General features: G+C 39.3%; 1 protein-coding gene across 1 annotated transcript in view; it reads right to left on the bottom strand.

Moving 5' to 3' along the window:
* Positions 1–3,508: 3,508 nt before the first annotated feature.
* ST8SIA6 (ST8 alpha-N-acetyl-neuraminide alpha-2,8-sialyltransferase 6) overlaps positions 3,509–15,827 on the bottom strand; it is a gene marked incomplete at its 5' end in the record, with an annotated part of 153,273 nt that continues 140,954 nt past the window's right edge. Inside the window, 3 exons of the mRNA XM_080664368.1 lie at positions 3,509–6,036; positions 8,139–8,231; positions 11,535–11,647. Coding sequence (XP_080520494.1) covers positions 5,568–6,036; positions 8,139–8,231; positions 11,535–11,647 — 675 coding nt within the window. The 3' untranslated portion in view covers positions 3,509–5,567. The remainder of the gene's footprint in view (positions 6,037–8,138; positions 8,232–11,534; positions 11,648–15,827) is intronic.

The raw sequence follows: 15,827 nt of genomic DNA, 5'->3' as shown, positions 1-15,827 counted from the left end.
GGCATGTACCCAACAGGTGGGATTGCTGGGCCATAGGACAAATAATTAATTTGACGAACTCAGTACTTCCAGACTACTTTCCAAGATGGTTGAATTGGTTTAAACTTCCACTAGCATTTGGAATTAATGACCTTACTAATTCTTGCCAATATAATATAATATCTCCTTTTAATTTTTATTTCTCAGATACTAGTAAGCTTGAGCATCACTCTTTTATTAGCTACTTAACATTTTCCTTTGTAGACCACATTCTTACCCTTTGCTCATTTTTATATTGAGATTCCTGTCTTTTACTTCTTGATTTGCAACAAGTCCTAGGAATGTTTCTATAATTAATGGCATTAATTTAACACATTGATAAAAGCTATTCCAGTCTGTCACCAGCCTTGTTCACTTTTTTAAGGTGCTGCTCATTGACTAGAAATCGGCCATTTTAATATAGCCATAGATAGACATTACGTCTCAACTGAATTTTTAAAAAATTATTTTGGGTTATATTTACGAAGGACAGCCCCTCACTGTTAGTTCTGTTAGCTTTACAGTTTACTTTTGAATCCATCTTTAATCTATCTGGAGTCCAACTTTTTCTAACATGCAATGTAGGAATTCTTCTCCATATCATGAGCTAATGTTCCAAGACCATCTGCTAAAGAGTTTATCTTTTCTCCATTATGTGAGCAATGCATCTTTATCATATATCACTCACATTTTTTGATTAAAAGCAGAATAGTTTTGGAAGAAATGACCCAGATAAGATACAATGGACAAGAGAAAATTTCCTGCCCATACATCTTCAAAAGGGGAATGGCAACTTCGCCATGGAGTGAGCCTTTTGAAGCCACATGCAAATAGGAAACCCAGCAGCTCAAAACGACTTTTTAAACATCAAGAATAAAGAAATAAATCATCTTAGTAGGTCAAAGGTTTCAGATAATTTATGTGAATTTCTGTAATTCCTTTAGTATTTAATAGCATAACAATGTGTTTCATGTCATGTTACATAAATAAAATGTTTTGTTGTAACTATCCTTCTGCAGTAGCTATTCAGGATACGAACAGGGCCGTTATCCACAAAATTTTCCAATTTCCCAAAGATTCCTGAGATTCATGGAATGATTTAAGGTACCTGACATGATAGCGTATTTGACTGGTAAATTTTTTGTTGGCGAGGGAAAAAAATCTAGCCCCAAACGGGTCTGATTTATGGCTTAATTCAGTATGCTATAGATAGAAAGTCCTCCAAAAAATGTCCTTGGCTGATTACCTGGCTGAGAGCCCACACATTTATTGGGTTGGAATTTACATGCAGAAAGAAATCTTCTTTCATGACAGTCACAATCTATGTGCTTTTCCCTTTTGTTAGGAGGGAAAAACACCAGAGACTTCAAGGACTAGTCTATTAGGTGAAACGTCAATCTCTGGAGTCCTTTCCAAAGACTAGACAGCACTATGGACTACATGCTTCAATGACTGTTTCTGCCTTACTTTTGGATTTGGATGGAGATCCTTGTGACTCTCATTATTCAGTTACATTGCCCAGTGATGCTGCACGACAAGCAGAAAATGGAATTAAGCAAGCCAGTCTTTCCCTTAGGAGCTGGTGGCACCGGGTGTTAGGAGCCTGAGTCTGAACTGAAGGTTTAGTAGTCTCTAGCAGCAGTGCTTTCTCTCTCCAATGTCCATGGATGTACTTGAAGTCTAAGAGCCGAAGATCAAATCCAACCCTGCTAACAGCATTTAAGCAATACTCGTTACCCCGGGAGATGTCTTGAGAGTGTCACTGTCTGACCTGGTAGTGGTTCATCTGTAAATCTACAAGATGGAGTGCATAGCTTTTCTTTTTGTTTTGATCTTGGTGAAAACAAACCACTTGTAATATAATTCACCATTCCAGAACAAAAAGAACTGTGACTTATGATTTACCATTCTCAGAAGCTAATATGTTACATTATAAAAATTCATGTTCTATTTTATTTTAGAAAAAATTTTAAAATTCAGTTTAGGAAAAGGACATTATTGGCACATCACAGTGAACACGTGGAAGGCCATCCTCTGCTGGGGAGGAAATGTTACGATGTGAAGGAGGCCACCCACTCTGTTTATTTCCCCACAACCCACTAACTACAACAAACTACAACAAGGTGAAGGAGAGTTTCAACTCATGGCGGATAACTACAAGGTGTTGAGATTTCACAACTGCTACAGTCCCACTTGGGAAACAGAGACAAAAGATACACTTTTTTTTTTTTAACCAAAGACTTTTGGCTAATGTGAATCTAGCTGGGATTGTTGTGTAATTTCAACATGCAGTTAGGACGATAATACAAATGTTAAGATCAGTGTTAAACAAGAAATCAACTTCAGTTGTGCTCATGTGGGTGGGTCTACAATTTTCTTCACAGCTTAAACATTTGTTTTCTGCTGAACTTTTACTCAGACATGGGTTTCATTAGGACATTGCTCTTTAGTCTCATGCCATTTTGAATATTTATGAAATCCTGATCAGTGTCATTAAATATATTGTTTTGATATTCTAGGAGAAATTTCCAAAATTAAAATAGGAAGTTATATGGGAAAATTTTAAGCAAGCTCTAAATGTCCTAATCATATGTAATTTGTATTAAAATAACTAATAAAGTCTACCTATTATATACTTAATGATTTATTTCAGTATATTCTATTACTTTTACTTATCAATTATCTATTTCCAATACCATCAAAGAGAAAAGTTTAAGTCCTTACTCATCAGAAAACATTTTACTAACTTTAAAGTATCAGAATGCTCTGATCTATTTTTAAAAATCCATTGCTAGTAACATGATACAGACATTACCAATGTTGCTAGCATATTTTTAAAAGCTAATTAAATGCATTAGAAGCAGTAAAAATCAGCCACTTATTCATCACAATAAAAAGGAAGGTAAATGAATTAGACTTTATGTAACTAAAAGGAAAGGTTTCTTTTGGAAAATACTTACATATGAACTTTCAATTAATTTATGGCCATAATGGGTATCATTTGCTAGGAAGAACAAATGAAAATGTGAACTGAGACTAGCATCACAATAAAATTAAAGATGTACTTTATCAAAATAAGCAATTTACAGCAGAGTGTTCTTATAAGTCAACATTTAGTAAAACCATAATCTGGCTAAGGTAAAAATTTAGTACTTGAATTGTAATTAATTCAACATGCTGCCCAGTCTATTCCACTCCTATCTCTGCTCACCTGGAGATGGCACGAAGCCAAGCAGGAAAGCATGCACATAACGGTCATAGGCACCAGCAAGAGGGCTGAGTCTCTTCCGTTTTTGTCAGTCTTGGAGGAAGGAATTCAAATGAGTGACCTGGGACGATTCCGTTGTAGTAAAACCCATTTATTAAAGAAGTAAAGCAAGTAAATTTATTAAAGAAGCAAGGCAAGCAAATCTATATAGTTGGCTTATGAAGCACAGAGGGACTTCCCAGCTAGTCTGAGAAGTGAGCCTGGCAGACAGAGGTTTGGCTTTTTATATTTTTCTGTCTACAGGTTTTAAAATTCTTCTGCTGGATATCTTGGTACAGATGAACTCTTAACATCTCCCTTTTACTTTGCTATGGCTTTCCCAGAATTTATGAGAAGCATCTGGTGATTTTATCTTTAACAAGCCCCAAGACTGTCGGCTTCTCTGTTTAAACAGTGAGATGAAAACTCCCTCCTCTTTTCTCCTTTCCAAACAGCTGACTTCTTTGTTTAGTGGGTGAGATAAATTTCTCCCTTCTTTCTCCCCCTTCCATCCCCCTGCCTTAGCAGTTCCAGGGTGATTTACACGAAGTATTCCCTGGTTAAGGAAAAGGGGCATTCACACTCCCCTTTCTTTACTGAATTCTTTGGTTAGAGAGGAGAGGTATTAGCCATTTGTTCTCAAGATAAGGTTTTGCTACAACTTGGCTGAAAGCTTTCTAAATTGTTTGGTCTTGTTTAATTTTCTTATCTGAGTTTCCCTATCCCTTCTGCCCTAGAATTTTCTTAGCTTCTCACTATCCTGTGACATAATTATTTAAGTCAAATAACTTGTTCAGTAGATACAGGGAATATATATATATATATATATATATATATAAATATATATATTTTTCTTTTTCTTCTTAATTCTTTCACCTTTTTCACCCAGCCCTGCAACCTCCAGGTATCATCATAATGTAAGGGAATGGTGTGAAAATGTTAATATTCCATATCTATGCAAGCTTCATTTTAGACTGATGTTTAAGTGATTAGTCTTATTTCTCATGTGAACACACACATTTCCTTATGAGAATTAAGTTTTCATGTTTTAATCATGACAGTTTTCCTGTAAAATCTGTCAGGCTGGTATCATTCCCATTTCACAGTTGTGGGCCCAAGTCAGTACCATCACAGTTTGTATCCTACCCTCAGGGGGCAGATTTTTTGAGCAAAGAACATGACCTATCTTCAAATGTGCTAGTTTTGATGAATCAGAATCAAGGGGACAGCTTTTTCCCCTACACTATTCCCTCTACCCAGAATTATCTTCATTTTCTAAAACCTTCCTCATCTAGGTTTAGTTCAGAAACCACCTCTTCTCTGAAATAGATTCTACGAAGTAGATTTAATTATTCCTGCCTCTGTTCCTCACAATTCTTTATTCATAGCTACTGTAGTAACATTTATCACACCAGATCATAGTGATGACATGCGTGTCCGCTTCCTCCTGCAGGACCTCTGTATCCCTCTCACAGTGCCTGTTACAGGCTTGGCATGAAGTAGCTATTCAATGATTTTAAAAAATTAATTAAATAAGTGAGGGCCGGATAAGTCAACAAGTAAGAAAAACTGGACATTGTAACCATTTATATCCTCGAAGTAGATCTGTCAGTGAGAGAGGAAAACACTTAAGAGTGAAGAAGTCAAATTGAAAAGTGATTTTAAAATGTAGATAAAGGAGAAAAAGAATTGGCCTAAAATTTCCAACCAAACAGTCATCACAGCGAATGGCACAGTGAATGTAATAAGAAGCAGGCACATTATCATACAAAGAGAAGGATTTCATTCCTGAAGAGTCAAGAGTTTCTTGTTTTAGTACATAATTTTCTTAAATGCACTCTTTAAGACAGGAGGAAAGATGAGAAGGATAATTTTGATAAGAGAGAGGCCAGCCAGAGAAACAACCTCAGTGAGTACTGGTAGTTCAGGTGTTCTCTCCAGAAAGGGTTTCCAAACAGCACACCTTTTATTATCAGTCTGGTGAGGGTGGAAATGTAACTATCAAAAGGAAACAGACTTTTGAGTACCTAACTCAGGCAAATAGTTTGCCAAGAGTTTTCATAGATTTTCTCATTTTCCTAATGTGAGTTAGATATCTTGGTCCCCATTGTCCAGTCAGGGAAATTGAAGATCAGAACAACTGAATGAGTTGCTGAGGTTGCACAATTTGTGGGGAGCTTTGATCGAACTAAGTATGGGGCTCCTCCTATTATACCCTACAACCACCAGTTTTTGTGTTTGCAAATATTGTTACTCACCTATAGCATTACATGAAAACTATTCCCATTTTAAGTCACCGTGGTTAGGCTATTTCACATTTGCTAAATTGTAATTTGAGGATTCCTTTCATGTGAAGTTGGAGAATTTGGCTGTATTCCTTGGGCATCTCATGGAAACCACGTTTAGGTAAACTGTTGTCATAGTAGTGATGGCTGACAGGTGTGTCCTGCACAGTTTTAGAGAAGGGCCAAAATCCATACAGTTTCACGTTCTCACACAGCTCAATGGCCACACTTGCGATCATCAAGCCAGAGGACAGGCGGTACTCTATCACACCTTTAGTTCTCCAGAAGAGGGCAAGGTTCCTCAGGTACTTGGGATGGAAATATATAACCTTTTGTCTTGCCTTAGATTCTTCCAGTGTGCTGTACACTTTAAAAGAGGCAAAGGTGTTGGCCCTGAAGGAAAATGCTGGCAGTAGAAGAAATGCATCTCCATAGGCTTCAAGGTCCTCTAGAAATACTGCTTTCTTTTCCTTTAAGTTCCCATATCTGCCAAATTTAATAATGATAGTAATAATAATAATATTAATAATCATCATCAAAGTGGTGGTTTTGGTAACACAGGCTAAATTACCTCTAGCCAAAAAAAAATGGAACCATGCATATCACTGTATATAAAAAGACAAACCATAGACTCCAAAAAAACTCATAGTAAGTATCTTATAAATATAAAAAGCTAGGCCTTAATTTCTTTTCTTGGTATTTCTAGGATTTAATTTCTACTTTCTTACTGGGCCATACCCTTAACTGGACACACATTTCTTATATTCTCTGATCTTCTATCTCAGTAATCTAAGGTTGCTTTTTGATGCTGAAACACTTTCCACGTCTATAATGATGAAATGTTTTCTCAAACACAGGACTTCCTTAAAATATCTACACATTTTTTAAAATTCATCAAGCTGTACTCTTGTGATTTGTGTATGTTTTGAACATGTGATTAAAAGAAAAGTTTCCTTTAGAAAACCTAAAAACAATATACATACACACATTTTAAAAATTTCCTCCACTGTAATTGTGATCGCTTTACATGTTCAATTTAAATAATTACACAATTTTGTGTATTTTGAAAGTAAGGTTTTGGGAGAAAGATGCTGAAAGGTTTGGAGTGGGCCGGGGTTGCGCACCTATGACATGAGGCCATAAGATGTATCAAAAGAACTTTTATTTCAGGCACCTGGGTGCAGGTGGGCTGAGTCCGAAAAAGGAATCAGCAGAGACTGAAGGGAGAGGCAAGTGTTTATTAACTTCTGCTGGCTGCAAGCTGTTCTGCTGACGTAAGGGTCCGGTCCTTCGTTCCTCCCATTGCCAGATGTTTAGTGGTTATCTGGGCTAGGCAGTGTTCAGCTGCAAGCTTTCTGCAAGATATCTGCTAAGCACAATAAGTTTCCTCTGCTCCGTTTCATTCTCTTTAACCCTTTCAGATACAATCTATATAATAAAAGCCTAAGCGACCATTAAGGCGGAACAACTGGAACAACCAGCCGCTATGATGTGCATTGACCACCAGGGGGCAGATGCTCAACGTAGAAGCTGCCCCCCTTGTGGTCAGTGAGCTCCCACAGAGGGAGCACTGCTCAGCCAGAAGCCAGGCTCATGGCTGGCGAATGCAGCAGTGGTGGCGGGAGCCCCTCCTGCCTCTGCAGCAGCACTAAGGAACAGCGAGCAGGCAGGCGGTAAGGAGCAAGGGATTCCAGACTGCGAGAGGGCGCAGGCCCCCCTCCTCCAGTGCATGAATTTTGTGCACTGGGCCTCTAGTATTTTATATTCTCTTAACAGATACCAGAACTATTTGTGGGAGTATTCTAGTAATAATTATTATTAGTCACTTTTGGTTTAAATAATACAGCAAAACTACTATATAGAATTTTTATTAACCAACCAACATTTCATGGTAATTACATGTGGAAAATGAATCATGGGAATAATTCTTTAGTATTATACTATCCAAAGTGAAAATCAAATTGAGCCAGGTCCTCCTAAGGCTTGCTACCTCAAGTTTCCAAATAGATTAGGTTTTATCAAGGAAGTACTACCAAGATAAAAGAGTAACACTAAAATTCTGAAAGAAAACTGAAAAACGTAACTTCACTACTATAAAAAATGATAAAGAAACAGAAAGTTTTCATTTGATGAGCAACATTCAGCTTATGACATTAGAAGTACAGCTGGTCACGACTTCTCATGAGCCACAACCTTGATAGAAATTAAAAAATTACAAATGTATATATTTCCCCCAAAAGCCATGCCAGCTGTATTGCAAGTCAGTCTCGGCAATAAGATTGGTGCTCATCCCTAACCAGTTTGGCCCAGTAGATAGAGGTCCCCCTGCGAACTGAAGGGTCCCAGGTTCGATTCCAGTCAAGAGCATGTACCTTGGTTGCGGGCACATCCCCAGTAGGGGTTGTGCAGGAGGCAGCTAATCGATGTTTCTCTCTCACCGATGTTTCTAACTCTCTATCCCTCTCCCTTCCTCTCTGTAAAAAATCAATAAAATATATTTAAAAAAAAAAGATTGGTGCTCAGATTAAGAAACATGCTAAACAATGAACAAATGTTCTTGAACTGTTATGTAAGTTGGAGATACTTACCTTAGTCTTATGATACTGGGATTTATGGTCACAAGGTTGGTTTTACTGCCAACATCTTTACTAACATTTCCTGTTGTTGGGGGAAGGTTACACCTGAAATTTTAAAGAAATTATTTTCAAAATACAACTTGAAAAAATAAAATACATTCATACATGTGTGATATGTCATTTTTTTGAATTTATTGAATTTATTAGGGTAACACTGGTTCATAAAATTACACGGGTTTCAGGTGCACAATTCCACAACACATCATCTGTACATTTTTTTGTGTGTGTTCACCAACCCAAGTCAAGTCTCTATCACCATTTATCTGTCCTACACCATCCTCCACCTCCCCTGCCCATTACCATTTTTTTTTCAGAAAAACACTGATGTTAAGAGTTCCTCAGAATTCACCCAATTTGCCTTTAAAACTACTTAATAAGTACTGAACTCTTAGTTTATTCAATATTGCATATACTATACAAATTTGATAAATGACTTCAACATTGATTAAGACCTTTATAAGTAACAATGCTAGGAATGACAATTAAACCTTGCCTAGCTTTTGAAGAGTTCACACTCTTCTGATTAAAATTATTATTTATATTGATTATATTCCCACAGTGGTATAATCACCAATTTACAGATTTTAAAACATTGAGGCATTGTGGTGAAGGTTATAGAATCTGCCACAACAAAGATTACATTAAAAAAAAAATTAAAATTTCCTGATTCCCATATGGATAGTTTTCCCACCAAATTATGCTGCTAATAAATAAAATCCTAATGCTCTTATAATGATGTTTAGTACTCTTCTGAGTACTGATTTTTTAAAATTGAAAAACAAATTAAAAATTGTAATTTTGAGTAATTCTATTCCTATCACACAAAAAAAGGGAAAGTTAGTTATGATTCCCTAAGTATCGTTTACAGAATTTCAAGTAGACCAATTCTTTAAAGCTATACATACAAAGTGAGCATCTCTGGGTATTTCCTTAAGGAAGGCTACTGAAAGTTTATGTGTTCTGAGGAATGAATGAAGTTGAAAATTCTATTACATGCTCTATTAAACATACAAACAAATGAAACATGCACTTCCCACCTTGATAAAAAGATTTATCTGAAAATAATTAAATATAGCACTTTGGAATAATACTAATCATAGATAATAGATCAGAAATGACCTCATTAGTGGGGCTTCCTGTAACAAATCTACTTTATAGGACAGTCTCATATTCTGTTGAAGAATAAAAGGTAATTTTCACATACAATAGTATCAAAGGAGATTTCTAGAGGAAATACTGGGTTTGTATATATATATATCAGTATAGGAAAGCCACTCATCCCCTATCTTTGTTCCTCACATTCTTAACTTGTAGCTCCCAATCTTTTAAAATGAAAACAAAGTAATAATAAGCACTTTCCAGATTGTTTTATAAAATGTACATCCAAAATAAGTGCAGACTTAAAAATTAAATAAATTTTAATGACACCAATCAAGTCTAGCTCTTATTTTGCCTTTTGCTTTGAAAGGCAAACTTCAAAGGGAACTCTATATGCAGAAAGACCTGCATCAGCAAATATAGACTCTAGAAATACATGCATTTATTTTAAAGATATAAATTAAGTAACTGTTGAGATTTTAGAAACTTAAAAACTAGACTAGTATTTCCTATATTTGCATAAAGTCAAATGGATGTGTAGGCATGATACCACAGATGGTTTGGGAATTTTAAGTTTATAAAAAGTCTTTTACAGGAATTATCTTCATGATGGCTTTTTTAGTACTGAGTACGTCAACCAAATGGCTAAATCACTCAAATATTGGCCATTTTAACATTCATTATGAGAAACACACTCATTAACTGTTGAACTGCTGGGTCTGTTTTTCTGTCATGACCTTCAGCATAAAAATTTTAAATGAGATTAAAGTAAGGTAGGAACTATGGATCACATTTTTTTTTTATTTGCTAAAAAGGGGCAGCATTGAATTGATAAAAATCAAAAGATCTCCTCTGATGTTAAAATTAGTGTTCCTGAAACAGGAAACCAGATTCCAATTTACTGTTTTTTAAGTGTACAATGCAATGATTTTATTTCTATTTATTTATTTATTTATTTTATTAAAATTTTTAATGTTTCCATAATGTTCCCTCCCTTGGCCTTCACCAAACTTATTCAAGGCCAGGGCATATTCCCATGCATCAAAAGATCGCTGGTTCGATTCCTGGTCAGGGCACATGCCTGGGTTGTGGGTTCGATCCCCAATACGGGGTGTGCAGGAGGCAACCAATTGATGTTTCGCTCTCACATCAGTCTTTCTCTTTCTCTCTCTCACTCTCCCTTCCTTTCTTTCTAAAAATCAATAAAGATATGTGTATATTTTTAAAAGGTGCATTTCAACTGAAAAAAGGTGCATTTCAACAGAAAAAAAATGAATCACCTTTCATTCATATTCTGAAATAGAGATATCCTGTAACATGGTTTATGAATACAGGCACACATGGAAACCACTTTTGTTTCTATTTTTGCAAGCTAGCTGGTACTAAGATATAAAGATTTTAAAAGAGCATAATTAAGAAGCTGCATAATTTTTTTTAAATTTCAAGTCAGAAAACTAAATAAACAATAATGTTGCATGGCTGTATGAACAGTGCCCATTTTCTCAAGAATTATCTGGGAACAAAACTTCCTTGAAATGCTCTTTTAAAAAAAAAAGCACAAAAAGGTTTTCAAGGTCAGGTGAACCTGGGAAATGCTGCTTTATGGAGTCCTCAAGGAGCCATGAAATCCTTAATACACTGAAGGCTCTGACAAGTCCTGCAGTGCAGACCCTCTTTCACCATGATTTCACCCAGAGCTTCTGAAAAGTAAATGATCACAGAACATTTTTATCCTTCTAGTATCCACGTTCAGAAGAACTAATGATCCATTTAACACTGCAGGAAAGCCTATCAAAATAATTTGTAGTCTGAGCCCTGACTGGTTATTCTCAGTGGTTAGTGTCTACCCCCAGACCAAAGGATCACAGATTTGTTTCCTGGTCAAGGGCATGTATCTGGGTTGCAGGTTTGATCCCTGGCCCAGATCGGGGTGTGTGTGGGAGGCAACCAATTGATGTGTGTCTCTCACATCAATGTTCTCTCTCTCTCTCTCTCTCTCTCTCTCTCTCTCTCTCTCTCTCTCTCTCTCTCCTTCCCTTCTACCCTCTCTAAAAATCAATGGGGAAAAACATCCTTGGGGGACGGTTAAGAAACAAACATTTTTAAAGAAAACACTTCTCAAAAGAAATAATAATTAATAATAATAATTTGTAGACAACACAGCTAAAAATTTACAGATTATCTTTATACAAACCCTGTAAAATATCCAACTGATCTTAGGATCAAAAAAACCAGCTGAACAGGTCTTACCTAAAAACGAAGTCAGATTTATCTATTTCAGCTCCGCAGAGAGACTTATTCAGAATCCCCCCGTTTCCAACCACTGCACACTGATTGTAAGGGCGCTCCACAAAAGGCTGCGACTAGCAAAAACAGTGAAAACTACCATGAAACAGCTTTACTTTTAGAACCATAAACATTACCAGCTTAATTCAAGAAGCTTAATTTTTATGCATACTAAGTAAAGAAGAAGAACAAGGAAACGAGAAGTAGTACTACCATAACATGTTGATCAAATTAAGATTTATAATAAAAAATCTCCTAATATTGTTATTTTTCTGCAGAGAAATATACAGCATATCACATACAATGTAATGTAATAATACACAACATATTTGTATATAAAAATATAATGCAGTTTACATCACATAATTAAATAAAATGAGAATAGCAAAATCCCACATTGTGCCTTACCAACAGGAATGTTTTCAGCAAAAAACAGAGAAAAAAGCAGTTGGAAAGTAGTGTAAAATCCTCTATTCTGGAAAATAAAATTAATAGCTAATTTAGCAACATTTCCTCTGCTTCTTAAATATTTAGGCCTTCAGGCTCAGCAGCAATAGGAGATTTATGCCTCCCATCTCCGCAAGTGACCAGCCACGGCATTTCAGGAAGGCCTACTCACCCTGTACTCACATATTTCAAATTAATTTCCCAGGTCTGAGTCTTTTAAAATTTTTCCAAGGACCCAACTTGCCTACCTCAAAAGACTCCCACTTTCACCAAATCCTCCCCGGTCTGAAGCATAACCTTGCATTTCAACACTACACTTTGCTGGTCACTTTCCCTGAAGGAATGGTGTGACCCTGACCAGCAGCAAGGGTGCCAGTTCATATTCTACAGTGACAAGGTCTTGATTCACTTACTTTTTTTCTTTAGAATTTGAGTGTGAGTCCTCCAGGCAGAGAGTGTGTTTATTACATTTCATTGTTTCTCAGCTTGCACTGCAGACCTAGCACAGTGCAATGTGTGCAGCGACTTTTAAATAAGTGCTTGCTGGCCCAGTGTCCCACCTGGTGCAGCCCCCCCCCGCCACCCCCCCCCCCCCGCATTGAGCTGAAGCCCACTTGTGAGGAGCTTGTGAGAGCCAACTGGTAAATATTCAGGAGTTTTGTGAGGGGGTGGTTAAACCACTGGTAAGTTAAAATCGGCCGCGGTGGGGGTGTTTACATCACTACTAGTAAAATCAGCAAATGCTACAAGTCAGGGCACCCACTCCCCAAAGCTACTTTGCCAGCACTACTAGCAACACCCCGGGGCCAGTGTGGTCTGGGCAGCACAGCAGACCCTGGATCACTGTGACGGCCATCTGTTCCTGCCGGTGCACCTGGGAGATGCCTCACAAGCAAAGAGAACTCTATTTCAGCACTTCTGGGTTTGTCTTTAAAAATTAAAAATCATAAGGTGCTTATTATGCAAGGCTACCAAGTGCATCACTTGTTAAGGCATTTAATCCACACAACAGTACAAGCACTTTTACAGATGGGAAGCTGGAGGCATGAGTTGAAGCTAGAAAGTGGCAGAGCTGGGATTCAAACCCAGGCAATCTGTCAGAGTGCATGCTCTTAACCCATACACATTACATAGCTCCTCACATTCAATGCCTAAAACATTTAAATGCATGCCTTTTTTCTCTTTATATCCCCAATGCCTAGCAGATTGCCTGGCTCTTAAATGAAGAGTTCCCAAATATCTCAGAGAATTTTAAGTCACTAAACTTCTAGCTCAAAATATTTTAAGACTGTGTTTACTAACCGGTATCACAATAAATTCTGAATTTTATAGGCAGAGTAGAATGCAAATATGCTCTTTATGCCACAATAGAAGAGATTACTGGGGGAAACATTGAGAAGGTTAAAAAGGGCTAATTCCAATGTAACCCTGATATTTGGGGCTAGTGATCTGAATCCAAGCCAGCAAGCTCAGTGTACATTCCTGATAACCTATAATTTAGTCCCTATCTCCTTCCCAGATACTGGTCTTGCAGAACCTGTTACTGTGAACAGTGCACTGCCCCGGAGGGAGGGTTATTAACGCTGGCGCCAGGCCAGACCATCAGATATGGCCTGGAGATCCCCAACACCTGGGGGCCTTCTTGCAAGGCCCATGAAAAGGACCGGAAGCATAATCCATGTTTGTGGGACAAAGACCACAGGGAGGGAGATATAAAGGAAAGCCCCATGCGTGTTCCTTCATTCAGATTTGGAAGGCTGTTCCCTGAGTCCGCTGGCGTATTAAACAGTATCCCTCCTTTTTCTTAGAAGCGTCTTTGGTTTTCTTTGGTCTTCTGCAACAGCTGGTTCCCTGACTGGGAAACCAACTGCACTTGGCTTTTTTGGCCTCCAGTGAGGGGACAGGGCTTGGGGTCCGGGGGCACGGGATAGGCCTCCGGAAGGCGCGCCCTGCTGATTTTAGCAGAATTGAATCAGGGGACTCCTGGCACTCCCGGACCTCAGCCTAGGACCCGGCCGGCATCTGGAGAAAGTGGATGGACACCTCTGGATCTGTCAACAGAATCGGTAATATAGGGGCCCCAGTCAGTCAGGCCCACTCCAAGTGAGTGGAAGGAGGAGCTTGATCACCTCCCCGGAAGTCATAGGACTTCATCAGTTAAATTGGTCAGGAATCAGGAATCAGGTGGACTGTGTTTTTAAACTCTGAGTGAATGTCTGGTGAAAGTGTGTGAGTGTGGAGGGAGAGGGCCTGCCCTCTCTTATCCTTTGTGTGGCTCCACGACCTTGGTTACGGAGTCCGAGTGGGCCCCAACGTGTGGTTCCGTGATTTGTCATATGGCATAACGGTGACTCACCCCCACGTGGAGGTGACCAGGCCCGGGGTTTATACAGGTGCACCTTAGCTAAGACAAATCTAAGCTCCCAAGGGATGCGGCCAGGCGGGCATCTGAGTGAGGATCTGTGAAAACAGGTCACCCCCTCCCTTGTCTGTCTCTCGCCACCGATCATCATGGGGTCGGGACAAAGTAAACCTACTGTTCTCAATTGCATGTTGAAAAATTTTGAAAAGGGTTTCAATGGGGACTCTGGTATTAAAATGAACCCCAAAACACTGAGGAAATTCTGTGAAGTAGAATGGCCAGCCTTTGGGGTTGGCTGGCCCTCGGAAGGCTCCTTAGATAAGGGACTGGTCGGGGCAGTCTGGAATGTCGTCACGAAAGACCCTGGACACTCAGATCAGTTTCCCTACATAGACAGCTGGTTAGAAATTGCTCAAACCTTGCCGCCTTGGGTCTGGTTCTGCGTGTGTAACAAGGGACAGAGTAAAGTTTTAATAGCAGGAGTGAAGAGGCAGGCAGGGCAGGTGCAGGCTAAGGAGAGGCAGGCAGGGCAGGAGCAAGCAGAAGAGAAGCAGGCAAGAGAAAAGAAACAGGCCCCTCAGAAGGGAACCCAACCCCCTGTTCTGCCAGGACCCCCTGAGGAAGTCCCGCCAGTTTTACCACCTCCATATGTGCCACAGGCAGCACCACATGCTCCCCCCGCTGGTCTGGAAGGTCCGGAAAGTCTGGAAACACCACCCCCCTCCGTCTCTCCTCAACCGGGCACTCCAAAGCCAGTTGGGCGGCGTTTGTGTTCAGTCGATCAAGGGCCCAAGCCACAACCAGCACGTCAGATGCCTCTCAGGGAGATTCGGGGTGCCCAAGTGCTTGGTGAAGATGGGACCTTGCAGGAGGGAAGCCCAGTCTATTATTATCAGCCCTTTACCACAAGTGACATCCTGAATTGGAAACATCACACCCCAGCTTATTCTGAAAAACCTCAGGCCATGGTAGCCCTCCTAGAAACCATCTTCCAGACCCAGAAGCCCACCTGGGTGGACTGCAAGCAGCTCCTTTTCACGTTCTTTAACACTGAGGAGCACATGAGAGTAGTATCAGAGGCTCGGAAGTGGCTCCAGACCCAGGCCCCGGCAGGAATATTAGATACAGACAGATGGGCAAGGGAGGCCTTCCCAGATGAGGAACCTGATTGGAACACGAACTCAGAAGACGGAAGGGCCAGGCTAGAAAGATATCGGCTGGCCTTCCTTCAGGGGGTCAGGGCCGGAGCCAAGAAGCCCACCAATATGGCTAAAATCTGAGGTTTTCCAGAAGCCTGATGAAAGTCCAGAAGCTTTCTATGAGAGACTATGTGAGGCATACCGAATCTACACTCCCTTTAACCCTGAGGCCCTGGAAAATCACACCATGGTAAATGCCACTTTTGTAGGCCAAGCCCAGCCTGATATCGGGAGAAAATTACAGAAGCT

The sequence above is a fragment of the Plecotus auritus genome (genome assembly GCF_963455305.1).
Source record: "Plecotus auritus genome assembly, chromosome: 1".
Taxonomy (NCBI): domain Eukaryota; kingdom Metazoa; phylum Chordata; class Mammalia; order Chiroptera; family Vespertilionidae; genus Plecotus; species Plecotus auritus.
This window is presented reverse-complemented; position numbering and strand designations above follow the sequence as displayed.